The sequence below is a fragment of the Miniopterus natalensis genome, chromosome 12 (genome assembly GCF_054644295.1).
Source record: "Miniopterus natalensis isolate mMinNat1 chromosome 12, mMinNat1.hap1, whole genome shotgun sequence".
Taxonomy (NCBI): Eukaryota; Metazoa; Chordata; class Mammalia; order Chiroptera; family Miniopteridae; genus Miniopterus; species Miniopterus natalensis.
Window position 1 is genome coordinate 64,051,394 of NC_142092.1, and position 14,368 is coordinate 64,065,761.

At 54.9% G+C, this 14,368-nt stretch overlaps 1 protein-coding gene across 1 annotated transcript in view; it reads right to left on the bottom strand.

The window, feature by feature from the left end:
- COL27A1 (collagen type XXVII alpha 1 chain) overlaps window positions 1-14,368 on the bottom strand; it is a 118,907-nt gene that overhangs the window by 46,328 nt on the left and 58,211 nt on the right. Inside the window, exons 17-24 of the mRNA XM_087822867.1 lie at window positions 11,227-11,280; window positions 9,877-9,930; window positions 9,258-9,311; window positions 7,075-7,128; window positions 6,861-6,914; window positions 5,163-5,207; window positions 3,941-3,994; window positions 2,273-2,317 (exon numbers count right to left, since the gene is read on the bottom strand). Coding sequence (XP_087678993.1) covers window positions 2,273-2,317; window positions 3,941-3,994; window positions 5,163-5,207; window positions 6,861-6,914; window positions 7,075-7,128; window positions 9,258-9,311; window positions 9,877-9,930; window positions 11,227-11,280 — 414 coding nt within the window. The remainder of the gene's footprint in view (window positions 1-2,272; window positions 2,318-3,940; window positions 3,995-5,162; window positions 5,208-6,860; window positions 6,915-7,074; window positions 7,129-9,257; window positions 9,312-9,876; window positions 9,931-11,226; window positions 11,281-14,368) is intronic.

Here is a 14,368-nt window from a genome sequence, read left to right on the forward strand (position 1 = left end):
ATTTCATAGCTACTTTAAATTTATGGGTTGTTGGGTCCTGGAAGGCAGGAGGGTCATAAACCTCAAACAAGAAGCCAAACAAGATCCTAATGAATAAGTGCCATACAGCAGGTGCCCCATTGCCCTGCCCCCTCCTCTGGGACCCCCATGGGGCACTGTCCAGAACATCCTGGCAGGCCTGTCCTGCGGGTGCAGCCGAGGCTGGCAAGGAAGCCAGTGGCAGAGGCCCAGGGCTTCTACCTAGCCAGCCGGGTGGAGAAGCAGCTTTGACAGGCACAGGCACACTGGCTCCTCTCGGGCGGGCAAGAGGACACGGGGGAGGCAGTATTGTCACCTACAGTGGGCACTGCACAGGCAGGATGTGAGTCCCCGATTTGGGGGAGGAGGCTGGCCTGGTCCTCAGTGCCTATAGGTAAAGGGCTGCTGTCTGCTATGGGAGTTTTTCTGCCTCTCTCCCTTCTCTCACATGACATTCCACTAGGAGCTGGGAGGCAACTAGGAATGAGACAGTTATGGGTCCTCTGATGGACTAGGCATCTCAGGGGTTAGGTGCTTACATGCCTGGCTTCCCCCTGGACAGAGCTTCTTAAAGGCAAGGCCATGCCTTGTAATCATCTGTGTCCCCAGCACCTAGGACAGGGCCTGGCAAGCAGGCTGTACTCTAAGCAGCTGTTAGAAAGCCAGAGGCCCAAGGGTTTCCCAGTCCCTCTCGGCAGGTCTTGGGAATCTAGCAGACCTGAGTGTCAACCCTAGCTCTGACAGTTATGTTACTGCCTGGGAGACCTTGGGCAAGTTACTTCTCAGAGCCTGGTGTCCTCATGTGCAAAATGGGGTAATAACACCTACCATCATAGGGGTTGGGGGGATTGCAGGTGATGGTGTAGAAAGTGTATGGCATAGAGCCTCATACCTAACAGGTACCCAATAAATGTGGCCAATGCTGTGATTGTAAGGAGGCTGTAACTGTCACAGATATTGACACATCATATTATTGCAGAAGCTTCAAAATACATCATTAAGGTTCGTCACCGCTTTGAAATTGAGGTTTTTATTAGACCTGCTGTTAGGTCTCATTATTTACTGCATTAATAAAGAAGCAATCTATGAATAGAACATAGTTTCATAACTGGATTTTGATATAGGTGATTTTCCTCATAATCCCTTGTTTCGTATTTTCTGCATTTAAACACTCTATTCTGAGAAAGGGTCCAAGAGCACCACCAGCCTTCTAACAGGGTCCAAGGCACAAAGAACATTAGAACCCCAGGACAGAGTGATTTCCAAGGACCTTCTGTCTTCTGACATTCTAGGATTCTGAGTATCTATTTCCTGAGGGCCCTACCATCAGCATAACTATGAAATTAAATTTGCTGATCGAATTGCCTTTTTTTTCCAATCAGGAAACACATCCAGGCCGCAGCAGCCCTTCCGAACTCCTGGGCTTCCCACAGAATGCGCTCAAATGACACTGGAAATGTTTTAAAAAATCCAGTCCTCCCCCTGCTATAATTCCCTTCTTCCTGTCAACAGATGTTGCAGGCCTGGTGAGGAAGCCCATCGCGTGTGACTCTCACACCATTGACAAATTCTCCTGGTCCCAAGCATCACTCCTCCTGGACCGAGGCAGCCCTTTTCAGGGTTTGAGGGATGGGGTCCTTCTTTAAGGAATGGAGGAGTCTGCAACTATCCCACCTGTCCGCCCACCCAGCCCTCAAAGCTGCTTTTCTTCAGTGCCAAGGCCCTAAGACGTTGATAATGAAGGTTGTGATCCTCAAACCTCCTTTTAAACAACTAGTTGCGACCTCCTCTCATCTTCAGACCTTGGCCAGGCTTCCCAACTAGCCAGAACCCCTGGTTTGAATTTCATTTGCTCTATAATTTAGGGATGCCTGACCAAGAGCCCCTGGTAAGGGGCTACGCTTCTCTGGTCACCGGCTTACTTCCCCATCTGTAAGTCCAACACAGGCAGTGATCGCTAAAGGGCTCTTCCAGTTTTAATGTCCTGGGAGCAAAGTCACGTCACCTCTTTGGGAGAATGCCCTAGAAACATCGCAGAGTCAGGCTGTGGGGAACAGCCATTGTGACTATGATTCACGGCTCTCAGTCAGTGACTCAACCTCCCTGAGACGCAGTGTCCATATAAATGAAAGAGAGAGACGAGCAAACCTACCTCTGCAGCTGGGATGGGAATGAATGTGGGGCGCATGGGGCGTGCTTACCAAAGGGCTTGGCACAGAGTAAGTGCTCAATAAAGAGACCGGCGTTGACTCACCTGCTCACCCACGGGCCCTGGCCGTCCAGGGTTACCTGGCTCCCCCTGCAAAGAAACAGAGGGGGAATCACTTGGGATGAATGATGGAAGTCTAGGCCTCCTGGAGAAACCCTCCTGACTGGCCTTAGTCCCTACTGCTGGGGATGGACAAGGAACCTCATTGTGGAGACTCCAAACAAAAGGCAGGGACAAAGGGACACTGGGACAGACTCTCTGGCCCTAGAGATGACCTGAGTCACCCATGTCCTTGGCAGATCACTTGGCACCCTGATGTCTGCATCGCATGTGGGCCCTTCATCTATCCCTTGCATTTTGCGGAGGTGGAAACTGAAACTCGGAGAAGTGACCTGCTCGAGGTCATGCAGCAGCTAGAGGGAGGGCTAGATAGAAATCCCCATTCCTACGGCACCAAGCCACCTCACTGTGGCACGTGTATGGACTGGGAAATCAGGGCACCCGGTCCTAGACCCCACCCCCAACAGAGCGCTGCCACCAGCTCCCAGGTGACCTTGGTGAGTCTGCTCTGGGCTCAGCCTCTTCAGCGATAAGTAAGGGAGATCAGGCTCATTTGCCTGCAAGGCGTTTCTAGCTCTCAAGCTTGGTGGTCTCTCGCGGCCTCACCCGTCAGCTTTATCACACTCTGGGGTGGCGCCTGCTCCTTAGGCAGCCACAGCCGCCCTGGGCTCCCCACAGCACGAGGGGGACAGAGGACAGTAGAACCGTGGGATAAACCCACCAGGGCTTTGTCGCCGTTCCCACCACAGAAACCAAATGGGTATCGAGGGAGAAAGGCCGAGACCTCAGTGGGCAGGACTGGGGCTCAGACTCGCCAGGACTTTGGCTCACAGACGGATGTGGCTCATCGCAATCCTGGTCCCGGCCTCATCCCCCCCCAGCTCGTCCCTCAGACCTCATGCTCACGAAACCAAAGGGGCCAGACAGACGTGTGTGCCATTTCCTCCGAGGGGAGGGAACGTGGACAAGCTGGGCCCCCTGGCTCTGCCCTAACCCTCTGTAAATTTGCCCAGCTGTAAACTTGGCCCAGTAAACCCCATCCAGATGGCCGGGAAAATCCAGCCCCAAGTGGAGTCCCAGGAAAGCTGTGGAGTGAGGCTACCCCTGTGCTGAGGGTCATCATTGTCCTACTCGGGCCAGAAAAAAGCCTGCTAACAAACGTACTGCATGGTTCTTGTACATAATGGGGAAATACAGAGGCCTGGAGAAGAGGGTGGAAACCTCCTAGAATCCCAGCACCTGGAGATAACCCTGTGCACGGTCCACCCTGCTCCGAGTACCCGGGAACGTGGGCACCCAGCCCCTGCTGCAGGCTCGGGCCAGGGCGAGCCGTCTTACAACCTGCTCCCCACCCCCACCACCCCCACAGGCACTCCCCACCTCGTAAAATCCACCACAACACCTTTGGTGGCTGCGTTGTTTCCCATTACTTGAGCACTATCCCACTGCAAGACCTTTACATTATGTCCGTTTCCTCTTGTGTTACCAAAGCTTGGTGATAAAATGAGGACTATTTCCCCCTCCACCTCTCCACCCCCATGTCACAACTGGCCATGGAGTTCAGGGTTCGCCCTGGGTCTTCATATGCTGGCTCCCTTTCTCTCCTCTCCTCCCCAGGCATGCCCCGTCCCCACCCCCCGCCAATCCCCTCACCTTCAAGCCATCAGGGCCAGGCCTCCCGGGAAACCCTTTCCTGCCAGGTTGACCCTGCAACAGAAAGAGATGAGTGAAAGGAGCCTGGTGGGGCAGCTCTGCGGGGGGCCCCAGGACCTGGCACCGGGGGAGGCCACAGTGCCTGCGGTGGGGCACAGGGATGCAGAGCCCCGATGTCAACAGACTGTCCTGGGGACATAAGGGTAGGTATGCAGCTGTGCGACCTTGGGACAGCCTCCCTTCCCCAGCTGGCCTCCTCTATGGGGAGGTGAAACCTGCTTCAAGGAGAGAGGGAAGGGAAGGGACTGAACAGAAGATAAAGGGCACAGGGGATGGAGAGTTTACGCCGCTGGTCCTGAACGTGTGGTCTGGAGACCCTCGCGGGTCCCCGAGCCCCTTGTAGCAGATTCATGTGGCCAAACCATTTTCAGAACAGTACCAAGATGTCATCTGCCCGTGTCACCCTCACTCTCATGAGTGTAAGTGGAGGGTTCCAGAGGCTGCACGACACTCGGTATGGTTAACAGATTGAATGCAAAAATAGTAAAACAGTGCCACTCTTTCCACTGGATTTTGATTTGGAAAAATATAGCTATGTTTTCATTAAACTTAGTATATTTGTTAACATGAAATGGATTTGTTATTAATATTAAATGGAGTAATAAATTTCAAATTTCCCTGTTTTTAATGACCAGTATTGTTAGGTGTAACCCACACAAAGAAAAGCATTTGGGGTCCTCAGTCTTTTTTAACAGCGTCCAGAGGGCCTAGACCAAAACATTCGGGAACTGCTGATTGATCAATCACAGGGATGGAGGCAGGGGCTGGAAAAGCACCTTCTGGAAGGCCACTAGAGCAGGGGTGAGGACAGAGGACGCAGGGTCAGGTTCCAGGCAGGACATCCCCGCTTCCTGGCTGAGAGACAGTGAGCTAAACCCTTCACTCTTTGAGCCTCACTGGCCTCCAGTGAGACTAAGAGTGGCGCCTCTCTCTTTGGGAAACTCAAATGAGAAAATGGTTGCAAAGCACCAGCACACAGTAGGTGGACAAGGCCGGAGGCCGGTGTCCTGCCTCTCGTCTCTCTCCTTTAAGTTCTGTCCTAGTCCCCTCTTTGGCTGGCCCAGGCCCCCACTAATGACCTCTCTTGGAGCACTACCCAAATGTTGCCCGACTGCGCACAGCTGGCTCAACACCAACAAACCCCCAGGCCAGCAACACTCACCTCCAAGCCAGGCGCCCCAGGTGGCCCCATGGGTCCCTCATCTCCCTAGAGTCGGGAGAGGAAAAAAGGAGAGAGTTAATCCAGGGGGACTCTTGGAAAACCTGTCTTATAAGAAGGGAAAGGGGTGGACAGAAGAGAAACCTCCTGGATCAAGAGAAACGGTGCACATGGGCGCCCTGCCTGTCCCCACCCAAGGCAGAGAGGCAGCACCAGTCATGGCCTAGAGGCTGAGTCACACAGGGACTTCCATGGGAATGGGGCCCTCGGCGTCATCTGAATGTGACCAGCATGGGTTCACGGCAGTGCTGGGCAGGAAAGTGAAACCCTGTTGTGTGCTGTGGGAGCAGAGCCCCTGACTGCAGCTCAGAGATATGGGTTCTATTCTCAGCTCTGCCATTTATTTGCTGGCAGACCTTAGCCTCACTGTGCCTCAGTTTGCCCATCTGTAAAATGGTGCAGAGTGCAGAGGATCATCCTAAAGTATAATGACTGGCTTAAGTTGTGTTCCTGGAGGACAGCGAGGATCCCTTACACTTTTCCGAAGTCACCCCCCAAACATCACTCGGGAGGGGTGTGTGTGCAGTGTCTGGCCTGTGTGAATGAAGGGAGGGAGGAGGGTCTGGAAGGGAACGTGCAGGTGGATGAATGAATCAATGAAGACATGAGCAGATGGCAGGCCTATCAAGGGCTTTGAGCGGTGATGTGAGTGTAGAAGGAAGCACGTGGCGGGTGCCATTCTCCTCCCTGCCCCCACCCCCTTCCCTTCTGGCCTGTGGAGACTCTCCAGGCCTTCCCGCAAGCACAGGGGGCCTCCAAATCCGTCCCTCTGGCATGCCAGGCCTGACCACGGGACCCTCTTTAGAGCTTCCCCCCGCCCCAACCTCCAGGAAAGCAGCCTCATGCAGTGGTTCCCAAAGCCAGCGCTGGGAACCTGCCAGACCCAGGACCAGCTGGATGTCTGCCTGTGGGTGTGCTGAGTCTGGGCCTCCTGTGCCCTTACCCAGGGCTGTGTGTCACGGGGCCTGGGGCCTGAGCCAAGCTGAAGGAGGGCCTCCTGCATGGGCAAAATCTGGGGCCTGCCTGAGGAGTGCCCACAGCCCTCGAGCTGCTGCTCCCAAAGGCCTGTGGGGACCTTGTCAATCCCCTTCCTCGTGTGCAAGTCATGTGCTTCTCTGAGGACACCCCAGGCAGCTCCCAGGAGCACACAGTTAATAGCATAGGGTCTATGTCTTGGTATTCATGGGCTTTGGGTTCAAGCAGACCTGGGTTTGAGTCGTGGCCCTGCCTGCCACTAACCATAAGATCTGACAGTCTCTTCACTCCTGTGAGTCTCGGGACCTCACTTATAAGATGGAGCCCACAATTCCTACCCTCCCATATCAATGCCCCAATAAACTGTGCCACCTTGAGCAGGAGTGATGGCAGTAGCTCCGAGGAAGAAACCCTGGGGCAGGGGGCTGCAGGAGGGAGCAGTGGAGGGAGGGAGTGACCCACCTGCTAGGCCAGGGCAGAGAAGGCCCCTGAACAAGTGACAGAGCAGGGCTGTCAGGGATGAGCGGGGGGGTGAGCCTGAGGCAGCCCTGGGCTGTGTACTGGTGAGGTCCTGGGCCCCAGCCTAAGCCTCCAGGACCCAGGACACAGCAGGCTGGGGGTCAGGGGAGGATGGGCAGGGGCAGGGGCAGGGCCAGATGGTCTCACCTCGGGCCCCAGCTGCCCAGGGGGTCCCGGCAGGCCTCGAGCTCCAGGCTTTCCCTGGAGAGAAGGAAACAAAAAGAGCAGAGGTCACACAGGAGGCACCTCCATCGCCACCACAGGGTGGCAAGACTCCCCTCCAGGTAGCCAACCAGGAGGCCTGCGGATGCCACAGAACTGTCAGCTTCCTCAGTGGGAGCTGCCCTTGGCAGGGACTCACCTTCACACCTTCTGGGCCATTGTCCCCAGGGGGGCCGATGTCTCCGGGGAATCCCTGAGGGGAGGCAGAGAGCAGGGGTCACCCATAGGGACTGTGAAGGGAAGTGCTGCGAGCATAGATCTTGGGTTTAGGACCCCATTCGCTTTTGGGGCAGCCTCACAACTCCCTCACTTCCCTGTCAGCTAGAGACCAAAGAAAGCCTTTTTATACGAATCTCTAAAATCAAAATGCTCTTCCTGTCGTGTCTTCATAAGGGGGCCTTTCTGTTCCTTCTTCTTTTGACCTTTTGGTAATTCCTGTTAAACCGCAGCTCAAACATCCGACCACCCTTGTCACCAGCAAAGGCAAGACTGGTCCTGAATCTGGCGCTAACACAGGTAGCCGAAGCCCCGTGTTTTTTCCCCTTCAAAATGAGAGGCTCAAAATCCTATTTTGTCACCAACTCATTGTGTGACCAGGCAAGTTCCTGAGCCTCTCTGGGCCTCAGCTTCCTCATCTGCAAGCCGGTGACCATTAATACCCACCTTACAGGGCTGTTCTAAGCCTTAAAGGGAATGATGCAAGCAAGGCACTTAGCTCAATAAAAAAATCTGCATCCACAAGGATTTGGGTCCTGCCTCCTAGGAAAACAAGTCTGCCTGGGGTGGGCCCATCCCCAGGGAGAACTCGGCAATCGGGACAGCGATCAGATTCTGTGTTCTCATGGATCGGGCCCACTAATGAGTGAGAGATAATTCACACGGGGGCCGGAGAGCTGCAGCTCCCACCCATGGTCTCTGGGAAAGGAAGCAAAGACCCAGGGAGGCGCTGACAGGCTCATCAGCTTCTGTCTTCCGCTGAGCAGAGCCATCTTCTGAGTCAGCCAATGCAAACAGAACCCAAAGCTGGGAGAGGCAGGCCCCAGCTGCCTCCAGGGACCCGCAGGAGAGCCAACGTAGACCTTACTTGCTGCGAGGAGCAGGGACCCTGAGGAAGTCGCCACCCTGCTCGGGGACTCCCTTCCCTCACGTGCGACCTGGTGGCAGTAATACCTCCCGCAGCTGTGGTGGCCAGTCAACAAGTTCTCACCCCAAGGACGCTGCACAGCCTCCTGGAACGAGGTGGAGCCTAACAAATGCAAGGGGACCGAGGGAACGAGCGAGGGAGCGCGCTTCCCACCCTCACTGGCCAGCTGCTGGGAAAACTCGGACTCGAGAAAGTCTTTTTCCACAGTGACCAGGGGAAGGAATCAGGCCGATGGAAGGTTGGCCAACTCCATTTGTCTAAAGATAGGACTGTGTCACGGCCAAGTCAAAACAGTGGAAAGTCAGAACTTGTCATTTTTAGGAAACACTTCCTCACCCATCCGGGCATTACCAGGAGCGATCTTTGGAAGGGTCTGGAGAATCCGGCAGAGCCAGACTTTTGTCTCTGAGACCTCGCAGAGGAGCAAGCCGGGGCCAGGGAGTAGAGGGTGGGTGGGGCTCCGGCTGGGGCTGGTGGAGACCCCCAGAGGAGGCGGGTGCTGCTGATCCTGAACAGACAACGGCCCTGGCACTGCTTACCCTGCTTTCCAGAGCAAGTCCCAAAATTCAGGGGGCAGGGAGCTCATCCAGCCTTGCTCTGTTTCATGAGGAATGTCTAGCACAGCTCTGCTAATTCTCACATGGGTCAGAAACTCGTAGGGCTCTGCTTATGCAACCAGAATGATTATGTTAATCGCTACACCAGCCTTCATCGATTCGCATTCTCCACTCAAACACCAGAATTGTGCGTTTACTTCTGCTTCTCATACCTGGGAGCTCTGAGCCCTGAACTTTTGCAGGGTGGGTGCAAGTGGTTGGAAAAGTCCCAGGGCACAGGGTGGCCGGATGCCTCCACCCTTAAGGAGAGAATGGGGGAGCACCTATTAAAGGTACAGGCAATAGAACTCAGAGCACTCTCCTGGTATTTTTTTCTGGAAACTGTAAAGGTGACCACATAGCTAGGGAAGGCCTCTGAGGCCAGCTTCTGTCCCACTTGCCACTGACAGAGGGCAGAGGCAGAAAAGAAAGGATCGCCGATCTGGGAATTTCTATTCTTAGCCCTATCTCTCATTTGCTGTGTGACCTCAGATAAGTATCTCCCTGTCTCCGGGTCTTGGTTTCCCAAGGACAACATGTAGCCCCGTTGCAGCCAGGCAAGAGAAATAGTGCATCACATACCTCGGGCCCAGGGGGCCCAGGAAACCCAAGGGATCCTTTGTCTCCAACTTTGCCCTGTAGAAGAGAAAAGATGATGGGGGAGGCAGGGGTGAAGGTCTACCTTCTACTAACCTCTTGTGTTATCCCTTTGGCTGCGGGTGGTTGGGAAGCTCAGGAGCAGACGAATGCAATCTGTCTAGACAACTAGAAGGAGCTACTACTGTTCAAACTCCGCCTCCTACACTTAATGCCATGGGATCTTGGGTAAGTCACTTCATCTTGCAGAACCTCAGTTTACCCATCTGGAAAATGGGAGCAATAATAATTCTCTAACCCCTGGGGATACTGGCAGGATCTGATACATAGTAATATTCAGTGAGAAAATGATACCCACTGCTATTATTTACAAGGCATTGGGAGCTTAAGATTCCCAATACTCAGCCCGGTGACTGAAGCCTATCTATGCTGCTGGGCAAGTTCCTACCCCTCTGGTCCTCAGTGTCCTCATTTGTGAAGTGGGCAGATCTCCATTTCTGCCTTGCTCTGCTGTCCACCCAGGGCTGCTGCAGGGGGAAGTGAGGTCCTGGATGAACTTTTGGAGAGTGTGAGGTTTGGGGGTCTCTGAATGGAAGGTACTTACCAGAGGCCCTGGCTTCCCCCGTGCACCTGGGAACCCTGGCAATCCCTGGCTCCCCTGGAAAAGACCCAGAGCAGGCCAGGGTTAGTGAGGAACAGAAATAGACAGGTGAACAGCTGCTGAGGCATCCTTGCCAGTCTGAGGCCAGGAGGACACCTGCCTTTGGGGAGGATGGGCTCCCCCCTCACTTTCTTGACTTGCAGGGAAATTTACTAGCTCTGCAGCCCTGTGGGCTGGGTCCCAGGGGTGCAAAGGTGAAACAGCAGCCTGTTTTCACCAGGTCATCCTGGAACCCGGGGCACTGGGGCTCCAGCAGGCCTTGCAGCACCCTTTATGCCTGGGGAAGTCTGAAGACTGCAGCCCAGCAGGAGAAGCAGCCAGGCCTGCGTGTCTGGCAACCTGGAGACACCAAGGCTGGGTCAGGACAGGACAGCCAGGAGAGAGGGAAGGGGAAGAGGGAGAGCTGGCCAACATCTGGGCCTCATTGAGTGACAGGGTGAGGTCCAGATGTGGCCACATGGTACGGGACACAGGCAAAGAGGAGCCGGCCTGGGCAGGCTGCCTCAGTTCAGTCCATCAGTTAGTAAGGCCAGTCACTCACTCACTCAGTCACTCACTCAGACATGCCCTAAGTGTTCACTCTTCTGTGCAGGAGCCTGAGCCCAGCTGCGCCAGGGCAGTCTGGGGAACTTACTGCCTCCCAGGGGGCTGAGCATAATTCCCCACCAACCCGGGGAGAAAGGTGCTGCCACAGGTTAGGGACAGACAGGCCGCTGAGAAAATGAAATGGCCACGCCCTGAGCAGATGGCGAAAATGGCATCGGAGCAGGTCCTGAAAGATGGGGCAGGGTGGGGCCGAGCAGAGGCCGGGCAGAGCCGGTGCCAGGCGAGGCAGCAGTGTGCAAAGCCTTAGAGAGGAAGTGGGCAGTTCCATGGGCCCAGCACAAGACTGTAAGGATGAGGAACAAGAAAGTGTCAGAGGGGCCGGCTCACTGGGGTCCTGAGTGCCAAGGTGAGGAGCCGGCCCTCACCCTGGGAGCAGTAGGGAGCCATGGAGAGTCTGTGAGCATAGAGCAGAGCTGTGCCTTCAGAAGAAATTTTTATGGCAGTGAGACAGACTGGGAGGGAAGAGGCTGGGCTGGGAATAATTCAGGAGGCCTGTAATGTCCAGGAAAGAGATGAGAGGGTAAAGGAGGACAAGAAAGGCAGGATTGTTGGAAGGAAGCTCTCTAGCGGTAGGTCCTGGCCTGTGATGGGCCCTGGGGAGGGAAGCCAGGGCCAGAGAAGAGCAAGACAGTGGGGGATGGTGGCGGGGGGTGGGGGGTTGTGCAGGGGAGAATCTGCCACAATTACCTTGTCTCCTTGGAATCCGGCATCTCCTGACACACCTGGAATCCCTTGTTCACCCTAAATGCACACCAGCAAAGAAGGTTACAGTGGAGACCACAGTGGGCTCTGGAAGCCTCCCCCACCTGCAGACCCACTGGCAAGGCACAGCTTTGCCGAGACTGTTCCCAAAGTCAATCTGACCAGCAGCAGCCTTGTTAGAGAAGAGGGCAGGTCCCCCGGGGGTGCCTGGGTGGGGTAGGCAGGCCCTGGGGTAACCCAGCCAGCCTATCCGCAGACCTGCCTGGAGTTGCTCAGATGGCCGAAAACTCTATTAACAGAAGCTACGCTGCCCAGTGTCACCTGGCCTTCCCAGCAGAAGTGACACTCGCAGGTCCAAGGAACTGATTCTGGACCCTTGAACCTCTTCATCAACTGACGTCACACCGGGGCAAGTGTACAGTGGTGTGCACTTGTGTGGTTTCTGAGTGCTGCCATTTGTTGCTCCGTGTTTCTCACCACTAGGCCGTGAGCTGTCACTTCTTCCTTCTGTGAGAGTTTCTTTGCCAGGAATAACCTTCAGTCTACTTCTAATTAGCTGCTTTCAACCAGCCGACAGCCCGAGAAACCAGAAAGCCTGGCTTGGTGAGACTATCTGCAAACAGAGAGCCACTGGTCTCGAGTTAGGTCTGCGTCTTTCTCTTCTACGACGTATTGAGTAGGAGAGAGGTGGTGCGGATTCTGGAGGTTAGAGGTCTCTCCTGCTCTGTCCCCCTTTTCAGCCACGTCCTGGGAAACGAGCTGTTGCAGAACCAGATCAGGAAATGTCTCTCCTTAGAGCCGAACCATCTTGCACAGCCCTCATCATTTCCAGCTTTCCACGGTGGACGTTCCCAACAGTACACTGGCCCCAGGACTCAGAAAACATGCACAGCCCTGGGAGCAGCTGGAAGAATGGAGAATCTTGGGGGACCCATGCCATGCAGCTCAGGTCATGACCCAGCAGAACTTCCTTGGTAGAACAAAAGCCAGAATTTAAAAAAAAAATTTTTTTTAATTTAACTTTGGTTTTTCCAACTTGGAAATTCCTGTAGAGCATCCCAGAGTTTCAGAAACCACGGAACTTTTTTTTTTTTTTTTTTAGTGTCCAAAGGAGGAGTGAGGGGGTCCAAAAATATTTTAAAAGGCACCTAAGAATTCAGGACAATGGATTTGAAGGAAGCTGAACCTGGAGTAGAGTCTTGGTTCCAGAAAGTGCCTCCACGCAGGCAGAGGGAGCCAAGTGGTTGTAAGTGGGACAGAGGCCAGGCTGGGTCATGGAAAATCTAATATTCCAGGCAGGACGACCACGGAACATGAGGCGATGGCTCCACCATACCCGGGAAGGGCCCGGCTGGTGGGGGGGGGGAAGAGGGGCTGATCATAGCCCGCTTCTTCCAACATTAAGGCCCCTCCCCAGCCAAAGGGGCAGAAAAGAGACTCCCTGTTCTTTTTTTCTTCTTTTTTTCCAACCCTAAAGACTTATTTGATTTTCCTGAACCGTATGGGCAGAAAAATAATTTCTCCCTCCTCTTTTTTCCCCCTTCGGAGCTTTCACATCTCTTCATGTCCCAGGCACCACGGGTCGGTGGGCCAGCCGAGTTCCATGTAACACATTTATTTCCATGTTCCTGCAGGAACAGTGAGCTGGAGGCCAGCTTGGCCTAAGAGCCTATAAAAAGCTCACTGCCTACATTCCCATTTCCCCCACTTCCTTTCTCCCTCGTCCATGACTTCAACATTTCCAGACTGCTGATGTATCCAACCTCGGGGTAAACAGGTAGCTGCGGGAAGCCCCCGCCTCCCACAGAAAGCCCCTCCATCTCGAGGGGAGGGGGTGAAGGGGGTGCTCAGCAGGCAGCAAGGCAGCATCAGAGGGTGGAGCTGGGGGTGCAGCTGGAGGTTTGGGCATAACAGCAGGGGACAGAAGAGGTGGGAACAGATGGAGAAAGGTCTGGGGTTAGCATCACACCCCTGGTGACCTATAGGTGGAGGCTGGGGGGAGGCTGGTAAGACAATCTGAGTCTGCCCAGTACAGCTCAGCAATTTCCAATTTTCTAAGAGTCCAGGAGCCCAACAAATCATCGGCTGTCCTTGGACAAACCTCTTCTCTTTGGATCTGCTCCCCCAGCTATGAAATGCAGGCACTGGAAGAGGTGGCCTCTGAGGACCACGTCAAATGGGCCCTTCTGACCTCAGTCCTGCTCCTGGTTCATGTCTGGAGGGAGACAGGTGTCTGGATTTGAACCCTGACACTACCTGCCAGTTGTGTGGCCTCAGGCAAGCTTCCCAGCCCACAGGGGGTTAAAGGATGGATGGGTTAGTCCCCGCAGCGCACCCGGATGCTGCCAGCACTGGTACCTGTTCAGTTTCTTAGCTGTAGGAGGAGCAGTCATCTGAAGACAGGTACAGAAGGAGCCTGGCCTCTCTCCTCCACTCAGGCTTGTAGGGACTTGTATGCTGGCCTCCCACACTCCCTTTGGAGTGCCTGGTTTGTCAAGGGACTGAGGGGGGAGGGCGGGAAGACGGCCACAGGGCAGAGCACGAACAGGCCCCACGTCCCTGTCACTCGGGTGCTGCATGATCCATGCCAGGGGCCCTGGGGATGACCTACCCACTTCCAGGTCTGCTGTGGTAGACAGTGAGAGTTCAGCAGCAGGGCTGTGCAAAGGACACGTGGCAAGGGTGGCCTCCCCATGGCAACAGGAGAAAAAGTGGGGCAGGGGCTCAAGGGCCCATCCAGGCTATTCTGTTGCATTTTCAGACCATGTGCTCTCTGGGATGGGTTCCCAATTCCAATCGGACAGTTTATATAAATGTGTTTCCTCCTGTGCCTAGAGAGGTCTCTGGACCCCACGTCATACCTGCCCTGGGGCCCATCATCTCAGCAACACTCCCCCACTCTGCCCCTGACCCCCACCCTCTTTGTTCCGTGGCTTTGGTCTCAAAGCCGGACCCCGGCCTCAGCTTTGCTCTCTGAATTCAGACACCCGCCTTGCTCTACTCCCTGCCCACGCTCAACAGCCCTCCATGCTCTGTCTACCGAGGTCTGCACGCCACCTGCCTGAGCCCCACCCAGAGTTACCAGGGAGAAGCTGGGGAGCAGACTTAGGGGGGCCAGAGGGAAGGC